The sequence below is a fragment of the Ranitomeya imitator genome, chromosome 2, assembly GCF_032444005.1.
Source record: "Ranitomeya imitator isolate aRanImi1 chromosome 2, aRanImi1.pri, whole genome shotgun sequence".
NCBI classification, from domain to species: Eukaryota; Metazoa; Chordata; class Amphibia; order Anura; family Dendrobatidae; genus Ranitomeya; species Ranitomeya imitator.
The window spans coordinates 234,589,125-234,606,809 of NC_091283.1; the positions used below are offsets into that span (position 1 = coordinate 234,589,125).

At 43.1% G+C, this 17,685-nt stretch overlaps 1 protein-coding gene across 4 annotated transcripts; it reads right to left on the reverse strand.

Moving 5' to 3' along the window:
- Positions 1–993: 993 nt before the first annotated feature.
- LOC138667329 (gastrula zinc finger protein XlCGF57.1-like) lies at positions 994–16,942 on the reverse strand. Of its 4 annotated transcripts, none has more exons than XM_069755562.1 (6): positions 16,797–16,942; positions 16,488–16,667; positions 16,282–16,405; positions 16,101–16,198; positions 15,812–15,902; positions 994–2,530 (listed from the first exon to the last, which is right to left on the reverse strand). In XM_069755562.1, the coding sequence occupies exons 1-6, from the start codon at positions 16,872–16,874 to the stop codon at positions 1,341–1,343; spliced, it is 1,761 nt and encodes a 586-aa protein (XP_069611663.1). In that variant the 5' UTR covers positions 16,875–16,942; the 3' UTR covers positions 994–1,340. The 4 variants fall into 4 exon arrangements, with proteins under 4 accessions (XP_069611663.1, XP_069611662.1, XP_069611661.1 ...); XM_069755561.1 differs by having other exon boundaries at positions 994–2,533; XM_069755560.1 differs by having other exon boundaries at positions 15,812–15,908.
- Positions 16,943–17,685: the final 743 nt, after the last annotated feature.

The window sequence follows — 17,685 nt, forward strand, 5'->3', positions numbered from 1 at the left end:
ATGCATGCCTTATCAGAAAACATTACACTTACCTACCCGGCGCTCCGTCGCAACGTCCTGCTCCGATGCCAGCAGCTGCTCTATGCTTGTAAGCAGCACATGGCAGGGATGTCACAAGCAGAGCACAGCTGCTGGAGTACTCGCCGGGACTGTGCACAGAGAGTGGTGAGTATTGATTGCTCTTCAGTAGTGCGCAGTGTCAGCCACCGACTTCCTGCTGCTGCCGGCGGTCACATGTGCCGCTACTTAAGAGAAATGAATTTTCATTGGATTCATTCATCAGGAGACTATTTAATATTAAACTATATTCAAGAGGGATTAGATGAAGAAAACCCTAAAATCATGTATCATGTTATCCGAAACAGTCAGAAAACCAGCCACATATTGGCAGATCCCAGACCTCTAACCATATACTTCATAAGTTTATACATCACTCCAGTGTCAGGAATAGATAGTATGTGATAATACAGTATATACCGCTCAGGGAACACTTAACTTTCGGAGATAATCTCCATATTCATACTAAATAATGGCACCGATCTTCCAGACATTATGGTTGCACACATTCCTAGTCTTTATAACGATACTGCACTCATTCCTTGACAGACCGCAGCATGACCATTAGTTAGAAGCTGCTATTGATCTTTGGAGCAGGTAAGTTTCCCTGAGTGGTACATATTGGGCCATCTGAAAACGGAGTTTAGTCTAGGACAATTTGTCTGCACTATTAATTAACAGCTGTTATAATACCAAACTCGGGCAGTCCCTATAGGAGAAAAACACAAGAATTATACTGTATTGTCACATACTATCTATTCCTGACACTGGAGAGATGTATAAACTTACGAAGTATATAGTATGAGGTCTGGGATCTGCCACTATGTGGCTGGTTTTCTGACTGTTTCGGATAACATGATACATGATTTTAGTTTTTGTTTTGTCTAGTCTCGCTTGAATATAGGTCGATATTAAATAGTCTCCTGATGAGTCGCCTTTGGTGAGGATGATGAAACCCGTAGACATGAGAGGCTTGGAGAGTGAGTGTGTATACGTCACCTCACCCTATATACTGAACTGTGGGCTACATGTTTTTTCTATTAGTCACCTACTGACTAACCTTCAGGGGGTGAATTGTGGGTATAGTTTTACATTTGGAATGAATAAAGTTTAGTTTTATCCTTTTGTCAGCAAACATGTGGAATGACAGGAGACAACTCCTTTAAGAAGATTCAATTTTGGTTAAAACTATTCCAACATTATAAACATAAATAAGGCTTCTCCCCTATGTGACGTCTCTGATGTTTATTAACAGTTGATTTCCAAGTAAAATATTTCCCACATTAAGAAAATGAAAGGGGCTTCTCCTCTGTGTGACTGCACTGATGTCTAACAAGAAGCTGTTTCCATTTATAACATTTCCCACAATCTGAACAGGAAAAAGGCTTCTCCCCTGTGTGGGTTTTCTGATGGCGATCAAGATCTATTTTCCATTTAAAACATCTCCCACATTCTGAACATGGAAAAGGCTTCTCCGCTGTGTGAGTTCTATGGTGCCTAACCAAATCTGATTTCTGGTTAAAACATTTCCCACATTCTGAACAGGAAAAAGGCTTATCCCCCCTGTGAGTACTATGGTGCCTAACCAAATCTGATTTCTGGTTAAAACATTTCCCACATTCTGAACAGGAAAAAGGCTTATCCCCCCTGTGAGTACTATGGTGCCTAACCAAATCTGATTTCTGGTCAAAACATTTCCCACATTCTAAACATGAAAAAGGCTTCTCCCCTGTGTGAGTTCTCTGGTGAATAACAAGCAGTGATTTACGTGGAAAACATTTCCCACATTCTGAACATGAAAAAGGCTTCTCCGCTGTGTGAGTTCTCTGGTGAGTAACGAGCCGTGATTTACGTGCAAAACATTTCCCACATTCTGAACAGGAAAAAGGCTTCTCCCCTGTGTGAGTTCTTTGGTGTGTAACAAAATGTGATTTCTGGATAAAACATTTCCCACATTCTGAACAGAAAAATGGCTTCTCCCCTGTGTGAGTTCTATGGTGATTAACCAAATCTGATTTCTGATTAAAACATTTCCCACATTCTGAACATGAAAAAGGCTTCTCCCCCGTGTGGGTTCTCTGGTGAGTAACAAGCAATGATTTACATGCAAAACATTTCCCACATTCTGAACAGGAAAAAGGCTTCTCCCCTGTGTGAGTTCTTTGGTGTATAACAAAATGTGATTTCTTGTTAAAACATTTCCCACATTCTGAACACGAAAAGGACCTCTTTGCTTTAGGAGCAGTTTGTTTTTTAATGCCTCTTTTGTGACTTTGATTTTCCTTAGTAGTCAGTAATGAATCAGAAGATGGGAGCTGTTTCATAGGATCAGATGACAAATCTTTGCTGTGAATGGCTGATGATATATCTGGAGTAACAGCAATCACTTCAGTTGTATCTTGTAGGATCTCAAGATCATCAGATTTAAAAATTGAAGATGTCAGCTGTCCCTCTAATCTCCTGGTACAGTCATCTGCTAAGATAAAAAACAATTATTATTTTTTTAATAAAATATCCTTGAGTTATATATTTTTGAACATTTCTACTTAAACTGTCCATAAAAATGGCAAGCTATGTAAAAAAAACTTTATTTACCAAGACAATGACAGTTCACAGTCTAGTATAAAACCTTGTTGGATGAACCAGTAGTGCGTGGTGTTCAACTGTTTGTTTATTCTGCATCCCAAATAATGAATAAAAAGAAACCAATCAATGTTATGTAGGCAAAAATAATGCCAATTCTCATTTCACAAAAAACAATACTAGTGGCTCAAAGGCTGTTGAAAAGCAACAGAGTTTCTATAAACCAATCCAGCAAAATCCGCTCTCACGTCTGAGTCTTGCAGTGTGCTCAAACAACATTTCGGATCCCTGTATTTAGCAATAATATATAGTGAGAAGAATCCACTTAATTTACGGTGTGTGTCTCCTGGAGCACAATCTGGGCACTATGTGCTGGGTAATAAAATGGCAAATGTGTAATTTTCACTCTCCAACATTCACTGCGTGTTAATTTCCAGAAAGTGGCTGTGGAGTCAAAATATTAATTCCTCCTACACGCGTGGTCTAAATTGTTGGTACCCCTCGTTTAATGACAGAAAAACCCACAATACAGAAATAACTTGAATCTGATAAAAGTAATAATAAATAAAAAAATTCTATTAACATATTTATTAATGACCTTGTAGGGGGCATTCAGAGTAGAATTTCAATATTTGCAGATGACACTAAACTCTGCAGGGTAATCAATACAGAGGAGGACAATTTTATATTACAGGATGATTTATGTAAACTAGAAGCTTGGGCTGATAAATGGTAAATGAGCTTTAATGGGGATAAATGTAAGGTCATGCACTTGGGTAGAAGTAATAAGATGTATAATTATGTGCTTAATTCTAAAACTCTGGGCAAAACCGTCAATGAAAAAGACCTGGGTGTATGGGTGGATGACAAACTCATATTCAGTGGCCAGTGTCAGGCAGATGCTACAAAGGCAAATAAAATAATGGGATGCATTAAAAGAGGCATAGATGCACATGAGGAGAACATAATTTTACCTCTATACAAGTCACTAGTTCGACCACACTTAGAATACTGTGCACAGTTCTGGTCTCCGGTGTATAAGAAAGACATATGTTATGACCTGGTGGTTAGGACAATAATGGACCTGGAGGTTAAGAGCACACGGAATGACCTGATAGTTACTGACAATATAGGACGAGCTCTGGGACGTGGGAACTCTGCTGACTGCAATCCCTAATCCCATCAACCACACTAGAAATAGCCGTGGATTGCTCCTAACGCTCCCTATGCAACTCGGCACAGCCTAAGGAACTAGCTAGCCCTAAAGATAGAAAAATAAAGCCTACTTTGCCTCAGAGAAATTCCCCAAAGGAAAAGGCAGCCCCCCACATATAATGACTGTGAGTAAAGATGAAAATACAAAGACAGAGATGAAATAGATTAAGCAAAGTGAGGCCCGACTTACTGAACAGACTGAGGATAGGAAAGGTAGCTTTGCGGTCAGCACAAAAACCTACAAAAAGACCACGCAGAGGGCGCAAAAAGACCCTCCGCACCGACTCACGGTGCGGAGGCGCTCCCTCTGCATCCCAGAGCTTCCAGCAAGCAAGACAACAATCCAAATAGCAAGCTGGACAGAAAAATAGCAAACCAGAGAAAAACAAGCAGTCACTTAGCTTCTGCTGGGAAGACAGGTCACAAGAACGATCCAGGAGAGAACTAGACCAATACTGGTACATTGACAGGTGGCATGGAGCAAAGATCTAAGTGGAGTTAAATAGAGCAGCCAGCTAACGAATTAACCTCGTCACCTGTGGAAGGAAACTCAAACACCCGCAGCCACCAGAGAAAGTCCATGGACAGAACCAGCCGAAGTACCATTCATGACCACAGGAGGGAGCCCGACAACAGAATTCACAACAGTACCCCCCCCTTGAGGAGGGGTCACCGAACCCTCACCAGAGCCCCCAGGCCGACCAGGACGAGCCAAAAGAAAGGCACGAACCAGATCGGCAGCATGAACATCAGAGGCAAAAACCCAGGAATTATCTTCCTGACCATAACCCTTCCACTTGACCAGGTACTGGAGTTTCCATCTCGAAATACGAGAATCCAAAATCTTCTCCACCACATACTCCAACTCCCCCTCAACAAACACCGGGGCAGGAGGATCAACGGATGGAACCACAGGCGCCATGTATCTCCGCAACAACGACCTATGGAACACATTATGGATGGCAAAAGAAGCAGGAAGGGCCAAACGAAATGACACAGGATTGATAATCTCAGAAATCTTATACGGACCAATGAAACGAGGCTTAAACTTAGGAGAGGAAACCTTCATAGGAACATAACGAGACGACAACCAAACCAAATCCCCAACACGAAGTCGGGGACCCACACAACGCCGGCGGTTAGCGAAACGTTGAGCCTTCTCCTGGGACAATGTCAAATTGTCCACCACATGAGTCCAAATCTGCTGCAACCTATCCACCACAGTATCTACACCAGGACAGTCCAAAGACTCAACCTGCCCTGAAGAGAAACGCGGATGGAAACCAGAATTGCAGAAAAATGGCGAAACCAAAGTAGCCGAGCTGGCCCGATTATTAAGGGCGAACTCAGCCAACGGCAAAAAGGATACCCAATCATCCTGATGAGCAGAAACAAAGCATCTCAGATATGTTTCCAAAGTCTGATTAGTTCGTTCGGTCTGGCCATTTGTCTGAGGATGGAAAGCCGAGGAAAAAGACAAAACAATGCCCATCCTAGCACAAAAAGATCGCCAAAACCTCGAAACAAACTGGGAACCTCTGTCAGAAGCGATGTTCTCCGGGATACCATGTAAACGAACCACATGCTGGAAAAATAATGGCACCAAATCAGAGGAGGAAGGCAATTTAGACAAAGGTACCAAATGGACCATCTTAGAAAAGCGATCACAAACCACCCAAATGGCCGACATCTTTTGAGAGACGGGGAGATCCGAAATAAAATCCATAGAAATATGCGTCCAGGGCCTCTTCGGGACCGGCAAGGGCAAAAGCAACCCACTGGCACGAGAACAGCAGGGCTTAGCTCGAGCACAAGTCCCACAGGACTGCACAAAAGAACGCACATCCCGTGACAAAGACAGCCACCAAAAGGATCTAGCCACCAAATCTCTGGTACCAAAGATTCCAGGATGCCCAGCCAACACTGAACAATGAATCTCAGAGATAACTCTACTAGTCCATCTCTCAGGGACAAACAGTTTCTCTGCTGGGCAACGGTCAGGTCTATCAGCCTGAAATTTTTGCAGCACCCGCCGCAAATCAGGGGAGATGGCAGACAAAATTACCCCCTCTTTGAGAATACCCGCCGGCTCAGGAACACCCGGAGAGTCAGGCACAAAACTCCTTGACAGGGCATCAGCCTTCACATTCTTAGAGCCCGGAAGGTACGAAACCACAAAATCAAAACGGGAGAAAAATAACGACCATCGAGCCTGTCTCGGATTCAACCGTTTGGCAGACTCAAGATAAGTCAAATTCTTGTGATCTGTCAAGACGCGATGCTTGGCTCCTTCAAGCCAATGACGCCACTCCTCGAATGCCCACTTCATGGCCAACAACTCTCGATTACCAACATCATAATTGCGCTCAGTAGGCGAAAACTTTCTAGAAAAGAAAGCACATGGCTTCATCACCGAGCCATCAGAACTTCTTTGCAACAAAACAGCCCCAGCTCCAATCTGAGAAGCATCAACCTCAACCTGAAACGGGAGCGAAACATCTGGCTGGCACAACACAGGGGCAGAAGAAAAACGACGCTTCAACTCCTGAAAAGCCTCTACAGCTGCAGAAGACCAATTGACCACATCAGCACCCTTCTTGGTCAAATCAGTCAACGGTTTAGCAACACTAGAAAAATTAGCGATGAAGCGCCAATAAAAATTAGCAAAGCCCAGGAACTTTTGCAGGCTCTTCACAGATGTCGGCTGAGTCCAATCGTAAATGGCTTGGACTTTAACAGGGTCCATCTCGATAGTAGAAGGGGAAAAAATGAACCCCAAAAATGAAACCTTCTGAACTCCAAAGAGACACTTTGACCCCTTCACAAACAAGGAATTCGCACGAAGGACCTGGAACACCATTCTGACCTGCTTCACATGAGACTCCCAATCATCCGAAAAGACCAAAATATCATCCAAATACACAATCAGGAATTTATCCAGGTACTCTCGGAAGATGTCATGCATAAAGGACTGAAATACTGATGGAGCATTGGAAAGCCCGAATGGCATAACCAGGTACTCAAAATGGCCCTCGGGCGTATTAAATGCTGTTTTCCATTCATCGCCTTGTTTAATACGCACAAGATTATACGCCCCTCGAAGATCTATCTTGGTGAACCAACTAGCCCCTTTAATACGAGCAAACAAATCAGACAGCAACGGCAAAGGATACTGAAATTTGACTGTAATTTTATTGAGAAGGCGGTAATCAATGCAAGGTCTCAAAGAACCATCCTTCTTGGCCACAAAAAAGAACCCTGCTCCTAACGGTGATGACGACGGGCGAATATGGCCTTTCTCCAAGGATTCCTTTATATAACTCTGCATAGCGGCGTGTTCTGGCACAGATAAATTGAACAATCGGCCCTTAGGAAACTTACTACCAGGAATCAAATTAATTGCACAATCGCAATCCCTATGAGTAGGTAGGGCACTGGCTTTGGGCTCATCAAATACATCCCGATAATCCGACAAAAACTCTGGAACTTCAGAAGGAGTGGAAGACGAAATAGACAAAAATGGAACATCACCATGTACCCCCTGGCAACCCCAGCTTGACACAGACATAGATTTCCAGTCCAATACTGGATTATGAACCTGTAGCCATGGCAACCCCAAAACGACCACATCATGCAGATTATGCAACACCAGAAAGCGGATATCCTCCTGATGTGCAGGAGCCATGCACATGGTCAATTGGGTCCAGTACTGAGGCTTATTCTTGGCCAAAGCCGTAGCATCAATTCCTCTCAATGGAATAGGATACTGCAAGGGCTCCAAGAAAAAACCACAGCGCCTAGCATACTCCAAGTCCATCAAATTCAGGGCAGCGCCTGAATCCACAAATGCCATAACAGAATAGGATGACAAAGAACAAATCAGAGTAACGGACAATAGAAATTTAGACTGTACCGTACCAATGGTGTCAGACCTAGCGAACCGCTTAGTGCGCTTAGGACAATCGGAGATAGCATGAGTGGAATCACCACAGTAAAAACATAGCCCATTCCGACGTCTGTGTTCTTGCCGTTCAGCTCTGGTCAAAGTCCTATCACATTGCATAGGCTCAGGCCCATGCTCAGATAGTACCGCCAAATGGTGCACAGCTTTACGCTCACGCAAGCGTCGATCGATCTGAATGGCCAAAGACATAGACTCATTCAGACCAGCAGGCATGGGAAATCCCACCATGACATCCTTAAGGGCTTCAGAGAGACCCTTTCTGAAGATTGCTGCCAGGGCACATTCATTCCACTGAGTGAGCACAGACCACTTTCTAAACTTCTGACAATATATCTCCGCTTCATCCTGACCCTGACACAGAGCCAGCAAGATTTTCTCTGCCTGATCCACTGAATTAGGTTCGTCATAAAGCAATCCAAGCGCCAGGAAAAACGCATCAACATCACGCAATGCCGGATCTCCTGGCGCAAGGGAAAATGCCCAGTCTTGAGGGTCACCACGTAACAAAGAAATAATGATCTTTACTTGTTGAACAGGGTCACCTGAGGAGTGAGGTTTCAAGGCAAGAAACAATTTACAATTATTTTTGAAATTCAAGAACTTAGATCTATCCCCAAAAAACAAATCAGGAATTGGAATCCTAGGCTCTGACATCGGATTCTGAACCACAAAATCTTGAATGTTTTCTACACTTATAGTGAGATTATCCATCAAAGAGGACAGACCTTGAATGTCCATGTCTACACCTGTGTTCTGAACCACCCAGAGGTAAAGGGGAAAAGAGAGACAAAACACACTGCAAAGAAAAAAAAATGGTCTCAGAACTTCTCTTATCCCTCTATTGAGATGCATTAGTACTTTGGGCCACCTGTACTGTTATGACCTGGTGGTCAGGACAATAATGGACCTGGAGGTTAAGAGCACACGGAATGACCTGATAGTTACTGATAATATAGGACGAGCTCTGGGACGTGGGAACTCTGCTGACCGCAATCCCTAATCCCATCAACCACACTAGAAATAGCCGTGGATTGCTCCTAACGCTCCCTATGCAACTCGGCACAGCCTAAGGAACTAGCTAGCCCTAAAGATAGAAAAATAAAGCCTACCTTGCCTCAGAGAAATTCCCCAAAGGAAAAGGCAGCCCCCCACATATAATGACTGTGAGTAAAGATGAAAATACAAACACAGAGATGAAATAGATTAAGCAAAGTGAGGCCTGACTTACTGAACAGACTGAGGATAGGAAAGGTAGCTTTGCGGTCAGCACAAAAACCTACAAAAAGACCACGCAGAGGGCGCAAAAAGACCCTCCGCACCGACTCACGGTGCGGAGGTGCTCCCTCTGCGTCCCAGAGCTTCCAGCAAGCAAGACAACAATCCAAATAGCAAGCTGGACAGAAAAATAGCAAACCAGAGAAAAACAAGAGGTCACTTAGCTTCTGCTGGGAAGACAGGTCACAAGAACGATCCAGGAGAGAACTAGACCAATACTGGAACATTGACAGGTGGCATGGAGCAAAGATCTAAGTGGAGTTAAATAGAGGAGCCAGCTAACGATTTAACCTCGTCACCTGTGGAAGGAAACTCAGAAACACCCACAGCCACCAGAGAAAGTCCATGGACAGAACCAGCCGAAGTACCATTCATAACCACAGGAGGGAGCCCGACAACAGAATTCACAACAGACATAGCTGAACTGGAGCGGGTGCAGAGAAGAGCGACCAAGGTTATTAGAGGACTGGGGGGTCTGCAATACCAAGATAGGTTATTACACTTGGGGCTATTTAGTTTGGAAAAACGAAGACTAAGGGGTGATCTTATGTTAATGTATAAATATATGAGGGGATGGTACAAAGACCTTTCTGATGATCTTTTTAATTATAGACCTGAAACGGGGACAAGGGGGCATCCTCTGCGTTTGGAGGAAAAAAGGTTTAAGCATAATAACAGACGCGGATTCTTTACTGTAAGAGCAGTGAGACTATGGAACTCTCTGCCGTAGGATGTTGTAATGAGTGATTCATTACTTAAATTTAAGAGGGGACTGGATACATTTCTTGAAAAGTATAATGTTACAGGGTATATATACTAGATTCCTTGATAGGGCGTTGATCCAGGGAACTAGTCTGATTGCCATATGTGGAGTCGGGAAGGAATTTTTTTCCCCAATGTGGAGCTTACTCTTTGCCACATGGTTTTTTTTTGCCTTCCTCTGGATCAATATGTTAGGGCATGTTAGGTTAGGCTATGGGTTGAACTAGATGGACTTATAGTCTTCCTTCATCCTTAATAACTATGTAACTATGTAACAAATGAAAGTCACACATTGCTTTTCAACCATGCTTCCACAAAATTAAAGAAAATAGAACTCATGAAATAGGCCTGGACAGGAATGATGCTACCCTTAACTTAACCGCTTCGTGACCGCCAACAGTAGATAAACGTCGGCGCTAGCAGGGCTTTGTGCAGTGCCGACATTTGTCTGCAGATTTGTGCTCATCGGGACCCCCACGTATCTTATAACGAGGGGATTCCGGTGGGATTCCCCACATATGGGATGTCAGCATACTCAGGACAAATTGCACAACAACTTTTGGGTTCCAATTTCTCCTGTTACGATTTTGAAAAAAATTGAGTGGAAAAAATATGATTTTTTATTTTCATGGCTCTACGTAATTAACTTCTGTGTAGCACTTGGGGGCTCAAAGAGCCCACCACACATCTAGATAAGTTCCTTGGGGGTTCTAGTTTCCAAAATAGGGTCACATGTTTGGGGGTTTCCACTGTTTAGACACCTCAGGGGCTCTCACAATGTGACTTGTCACCCACAAACAATTCCAGCAAAATCTGCTCTCCAATATGGCACGCCTTCCCTTACGAGCTCTGCCATGTGCCCAACATTAGTATTTTCCCACATATGGGGTATCGGCGTGCTCAGGAGAAATTGCACAACAAATTGTATGGAGCAATTTCTCCTGTTACCCTTATGAAAATGCAAAATATGGAGCTAAAAAATGATTTGTGAAAAATGTTTTTTTTTTATTTCCACGGCTCTACGTTATAAACTTCTGTGAAGCACCTGTGGGTTCAAGGTGCTCAATACACATCTGGATAAGTTCCCGTAGGGGTCTAGTCTCCAAAATGGTGTCATTTGTGGTGGGTTTCCACGGTTTAGGCACATCAAGGGCTCTCCAAATGCAACATGTCAACCGCTAATTATTGCAACATATTTTATATTCAAAAAATCAAATGGCGCTCCTTCCCTTCCAAACCCTGCTATGTGCCCAAACAGTAGATTTCCCCCAAATATGGGGTATCAGCATGTTCAGGAAAAATTGCAAAACAAAATGTATGGTCCATTTTCTCCTGTTACCCTTGCAAAAGTAAAACAAATAGGTCTAAAGGAAAATTTTTATGAAAGTAAATGTTTATTTTTTCCTTGCATATTCCATTCATTCCTGTGAAGCACCTGAAGGGTTAATAAACTTCTTGAATGTGGTTTTGAGCACCTTGAGGGGAGCAGTTTTTATAATGGTGTCACTTTTGGGTATTTTCTGTCATATTGACCCCTCAAATTCACTTGAAATGTGGTCCCTAAAAAAATGGTTTTGTAAATTTTGTTGTAAAAATGAGAAATCGCTTGTCAACTTTTAACACTTATAACTTCCTAAGAAAACATTTTTTTTCCAAAATTGTGCTGATGTAAATTAGACATGTGGGAAATGTTATTTATTAACTATAGACGGCAATTTGAGAATAGTCCAATGTTTCCCTGTTAGCCATTCTTGGGTGCTTTTAGCTGTGTGTTTTGGGTAATTATCCTGTTGCAAGACCCATGACCTGCGACTGAGACCAAGCTTTCTGACACTGGGCAGCACATTTCTCGCTAGAATCCCTTGATAGTCTTGAGATTTCATTGTACCCTGCACAGATTCTAGACACTGTGTGCCAGATGCAGCAAAGCAGCCCCAGAACATAACAGAGCCTCCTCCATGTTTCACAGTAGGGACAGTGTTCTTTTCTTTTCTTGCTTCATTTTTCCATCTGTGAACATAGAGCTGATGTGCCTTGCCAAAAAGTTCCATTTTTGTCTCATCTGTCCATAGGACATTCTCCCAGAAGCTTTGTGGCTTGTCAACATGTACTTTGATAAATTCCAGTCTGGCTTTTTTATGATTTTTTTTCAACAATGGTGTCCTCCTTGGTCATTTCCCATGAAGTCCACTTTGGCTCATACAACGATGGATGGTGTGATCTGAAACTGATGCTCCTTGAGCTTGAAGTTCACCTTTAATCTGTTTAGAAGTTTTTCTGGGCTCTTTTGTTACCATTCGTATTATCCGACTCTTTGATTTGTCATCAAATGTCCTCCTGCAGCCACGTCCAGGTAAGTTGGCTACAGTCCCATGGATCTTACATTTCTGAATAATATGTGCAACTGTAGTGTTAGGTGTCGAGTTCCCGCCTCTGCACAGGGGGAATCTCGAGCCAGCTCCGCTGCGGTCTCCCATCCTTCTCCAGCCGCAGTGGAGCCTGCTCAGCGGAGACGTTGGTCCCAGCGTCTGGCTCAGGAAGATACTCTGCGCCTGGTTACTGCTGTTCTTACAGGTTCTGCAATTATAGACAGTATTGGTTAGCGGCGAGCAGACGTCTCTGGGACTAAGTCCTGCTTTTCCCCTTCTGGGCATTCCCAACGTAAGACCTCTCATTGGAGGTCAGGGGTCACATGCTCAGGTACTCCAGCAGCTCCCATTGGTCCTCTAGGAAGGTCCTGAAGTTGCTCAGGTACTGTGGCAGCTCCCATTGGTCCTCTAGGAAGGTCCTGAAGTTGCTGCAGCTATAAAAGGTTTGTATGGCCACATGGCCATGCGCTAGTATCAACATGTGTATGATCTTTGCTATTGTGGTCACGGTTGTATGTGGACATGGTTTGGCTGAAATAAGCCCCTAGAATACCGACACCTCCGGTGAGATTTGTATGAATGTATTCAGGGCTGGCTCATAGCCTCTAGAATTCCGGTTCCACCGGAGAGGAGTGTTTTGTGTGCTTCTCTGAGTGCGTAACCACTGACTGCCATCAGCTCAGCCGTTACCCGTGTTCCCCTGTGACATTACCAGGGCACAGCGTCTTCTTTCTGTGCAACTCTGTGACGTAACAGAGTTTGGTTATACAGCCATATAGTGCCGTCATTTGCTAGCAGCAGGTTCCTCCTGCACGGTGGACCCCGGGCTGCGAACACACCAATAATAACATCTATATTTACCCGGTGCGTTCCGCTAGCCCTAACATGTAGTCACAGGAACTTTAAGCTGCTTAGAGAAGGCCTTATAACTTTTACATGTTTGTCTATAATTTTCTTTCTAATCTCCTCAGACAACTCTTTCCTTCGCTTCCTCTGGTCCATGTTGAGTGTGATACACACCATGTCACCAAACAGCACAGAGAGTATCTGTAGCCCTATATACCGGCCACTCACTGATTCCAGGATTGTAGACACCTGTGATGCTAGTTAGTGGACACACCGTGATTTAACATGTCCCTTTTGTCACATTATTTTCAGGAGTACCATCAATTCTGTCCAGGCCTATTTCATGAGTTTTATTTTTCTTTAAATTCTGTGGAAGCATGGTTGAAAAGCAATGTCTGACTTTCATTTGTTCATTTTCATAGATCTTTTATTTCTTATTAGTTTTGTCAGATTCAAGTTACTTCTGTCACCATTGTGAGTTTTTCTGTCATTAAACGAGGAGTACCAACAATTTTGTGAAAAAAAAATCAGCTCACCACGTCTTTTATCTTGACCTCCTGTGTGATCACCAAACACCTCGCACGGACCAGGGTGAAGTAGCCACAATGAATCCAACAGAAAAGCAGATCATGACTAAGACCACCAGGTCGAAACGCGTAGATCGTCATTGGGTTCTATAGCCAGTGTGCACTGAGTGCTGGATACCATATATATGGATATATGTCTAATTTATTTTCATTAAAAGTTATTTTTTACCTTCGTCACTTGCTGGACACACCTGCTTTTCTGTTGGTACCAACAATTTTGACCACATATGTATAGATTATAACCCTCAGTGAATTAATTTATAAAATGGAATCACTTTATGGGTATTTCGACTATTCTGGCTTTCCATCATTTAGTCATATTAGGGCTTCTGCATATGGTGTGTCCAATCTCATCTGGGATCTGTTCCTGCTGTCCAGCTGGAGTAATCTGCTCCCCACTTCAGCCAATTGGAAAGTACCACACCCTACTAAAGCTCAAAGCACATGGCCGGAATCTGCCAGAAACAGCGTTGTTCTCCTCTGGTTCAGTCCTCTGTGCTCAGCTTGTGGCTTGTGTATTTGTTCCCTGTTGTGACTATGGCCCGTTTACTGACTACTCTTGTGTCTTCTAATTCTGTATTCGGTCCTTCCGGTTCTGACCAAGCTACCTGACTATTCCTCTTGCCATCTAATACCACAGAATAGCAGGTAACACCATGGTCCAAGCCTAGGGGTCCCAGTGTAAGTCCAGATCCATGTAATGGTGTTAAAGGGTGATGAGCAAGGCAATCCTTGGGATACGGAAAGCAGAGAAGATAGTGTCAAGCATGTTCATGGTGGAGATCTTTTGAGCTGCCAGTTGATCATGAACATTGCTCCCAATACATTGTGTCTGCAAACTATTCCAGCTAGATCTGCAGTCAAACAGCTAAATGGCGCTCCGTCCCTTCTGAACACTGCCATGTGCCCAGAGAGTAGTGTACAATCGTATGTAGGGTATTGTGAGAAGCTGGAAAATAATTTGTAAGATCCATTTGTTTTCTATTATCCTTTGTGAATAATTCCAAAGTTATCACCACATAAAGTGACACACGTCAGATTGTAAAAATGGGGCCGGATTAAGAACACAAAACTGGCTGCGGGTGAGGTTAAATCAGAGGATTCTGGACACTACTGTAATCAAAAACTGACTATAGACAATAACATCTACTGAAATGCTCAAACTGAACAGTCTCCATCAGTAATAAATGAGCAGCTAGTGGTGAAACCTCTCTGGGGTAATTAGAGCACGGGGCTCGGTGACTTCACAATCTAAACTATCGGAAGCTTCAATATTTTCTGTCAGATGAGTTTCAAGAAGAAATATTACACATTTAAAGAGAACTGTGTATAATAGTGCATAGCGGAGATGTCTTGAAGGGAACCTGTCAGCAGGATTGTGCTCAGTGACTACAGACACTGTTAGGTCGGTGCCGTTACACTGATTACACCGATACCTGGTGATGAAATCCGTCTTGTGGTTGTTGTTTAATCTGTATTTGTAGTTTTATGTGGTGCTCTGGGGTGGGGCTTTATGCGGTGCGCTGATTACATATTCATCTGTATTGGCTTATGACCGGTCGCTGATCCCTCACTGCCCCCCATTTTTGCATAATGCATATAATAGCATTGATATTATTGTTGATAATCCCTATAATATTGTGGCTATTGGGAGGCTGAAATGCAGAAGCTAAGATACTGGATACCATATATGGAAGTGAAGTTGAAATGGACCTATCATAGACTGACACTGGCTACTCAGAAGATTGTGTGACAGCCATTTTCTGTCTCTTTGTCTTGAGAATAAACTTCAGTTGTGTGCAAGCCTTTGCTGAGAAAGGAATATACATATAACTCTGTATTCGGTGTGACTCTTTAAGTGCGCACTCGGCCTATATTGGGTCAGCTACAAGCAATCATATAGATCTCGCTTTAAGTGATCACCCTCACACTAATACCAGGGGGTAGGTGGATCCTCCAGGTTGTAAGTTCTATAGAAAAGGGCTTTCAATGCCCAAAGTCATTTGAACAGTTTTGGGTGGAGGAGAATGTTGTGGTCTAGAGGCAAAATGGTGATCATGGTAATACGGCCGGACTACACCACCGATAAAGCAGCCACAGCCAGTGACTGAGAAGAATCTGTGACTTCTCTGCATTTAGTGGTTACTACTCACCTGGGTAGCCATATGTGGGAATCTCCTCTTTACACCACTCATCCCCCCTCACATATGTCTCTGTAGTATTAATATGGGTCAGATCTTCACCCTGAAACTAATATTATAAAAGTCACCAACAGATGGAGAAGTCACATCTATGATCAGCTCTAATCCTGCCATCTCCACCGTTCTCATTACACAAGTATAAAACATATAATACTGGTGGATAAAACAAGACTGAGCACAAGACCTTCACCGGCGTCTACACATCATAGGGGAGATCTCCTGACACCTTCTCTCCATCTACCTGATGGTCCTGAGGAGCATTGGGATCTTCTTGGTTATAGTCCTGTGGAAGAAGAGGACGGGGACATCTCTCTGGTGTTGTCCTCTTACTGGATAGATCTGGATGAAACACATACAGGGAGTGAATTCATTCTTTACATACAGATAATTATAGGCCGTGTGTATTTAGTCCTGTCTATTACCTGGAGATGTGAGGGGCTGGGGAACCTCCATTATGACGTTCTTGTACAGATCTGTGTGTCCTTCTAAATACTCCCACTCCTCCATGGATAAATAGACAGCGACATCCTGACACCTTATAGGAACCTGACACATACAATGATACAGTCATCCCCCGATCCCTTCATAGTGTTACTGTATAATGTCCCAGCATTCCCAGCAGTGTCACCTCTCCAGTCAGCAGCTCAATCATCTTGTAGGTGAGTTCTAGGATCTTCTGGTCATTGATGTCCTCATGGATCAGGGGGTGAGGTGTAGGCCCCGTGATTGGGCTCAGGGGTCTTCCCCATCCCTCAGACACAGGGTCCTGACAGCGATCACTAGAGGTCTTCTTCACCACTGTGTAATCCTGGTAATGGAGAGACACATTAATAAATCTCACTACAGACATTTCCAGAGTCCTCACCTCTCCAGTTCTGTCCATATGTTATTCCCATAGATAAGAATGATGTAATGTGACGTCATCAGAATCTCTCACCTCTCCAGTAAGCCGGAAGAGGATCTCTAGAGTGAGGTGTAATATCCTCTCCGCCATCTTGTTTCTGTCCATATCCATCTTTAATGGGTAAATCAGGAAAATTCTCTTTTGTAGAAGATCTTCACTAAGAGGATCCGATATTGTAGAGACCTGAATGAGAAGATGAGCTGATGTAACATCATAAGAATCCTGTAATAATACAATTACTGGAGATAATAAGGGAAACATATCAGGAGATTTATTATTTTACAGTATTTAGTTTCCTTCTTTACATCTACTAATAAATCCTATATATTTAGGCCACAGACAACAAGCAGTTTCTTCCTCGGAGTCGGCAGCTGAATACGTTTCTCATAGACTCATCTTCCATAACGCTAATTCTCGTCTCATTTACCGACCCTGGAATCGGCATTAGCAATACTGCAGGAGATATTCATTACATGCGACATGAGAAATAACTACTTCATGGTGAGGACGACATCTTCATCTTCTACTACGGCTCTAGAAACAGATTTGGCCAGAGTCGGTCACTGACTCCATCACCACCGACCTCTATATGAAGGTTTCCCGTCTTCCCCGCACTGTAATCTTCTATCATGTTAGATCTCAGGTCTGATTCACACACAGAAGTTTGAGGATTTTAAAAAGCTTTTTTGTTTCCACAATCAATGCGGAAAGAAATTATCTGATCCCAAAGTCTCCTGATTTATGGGGTTTATTTATTTCCGGCCTTAGGCTTTCCTATATTACAAGAAAAACACCAGAAAAAAAACAGATATTAAGATGTTTCTAAAGAAAATTGGCTCCAACAATTCTTGTAAAAAGAAAAAAACATGGAAAAAGCAGAAGACACATGTGGTGAAATATATATATATATATACACACACAC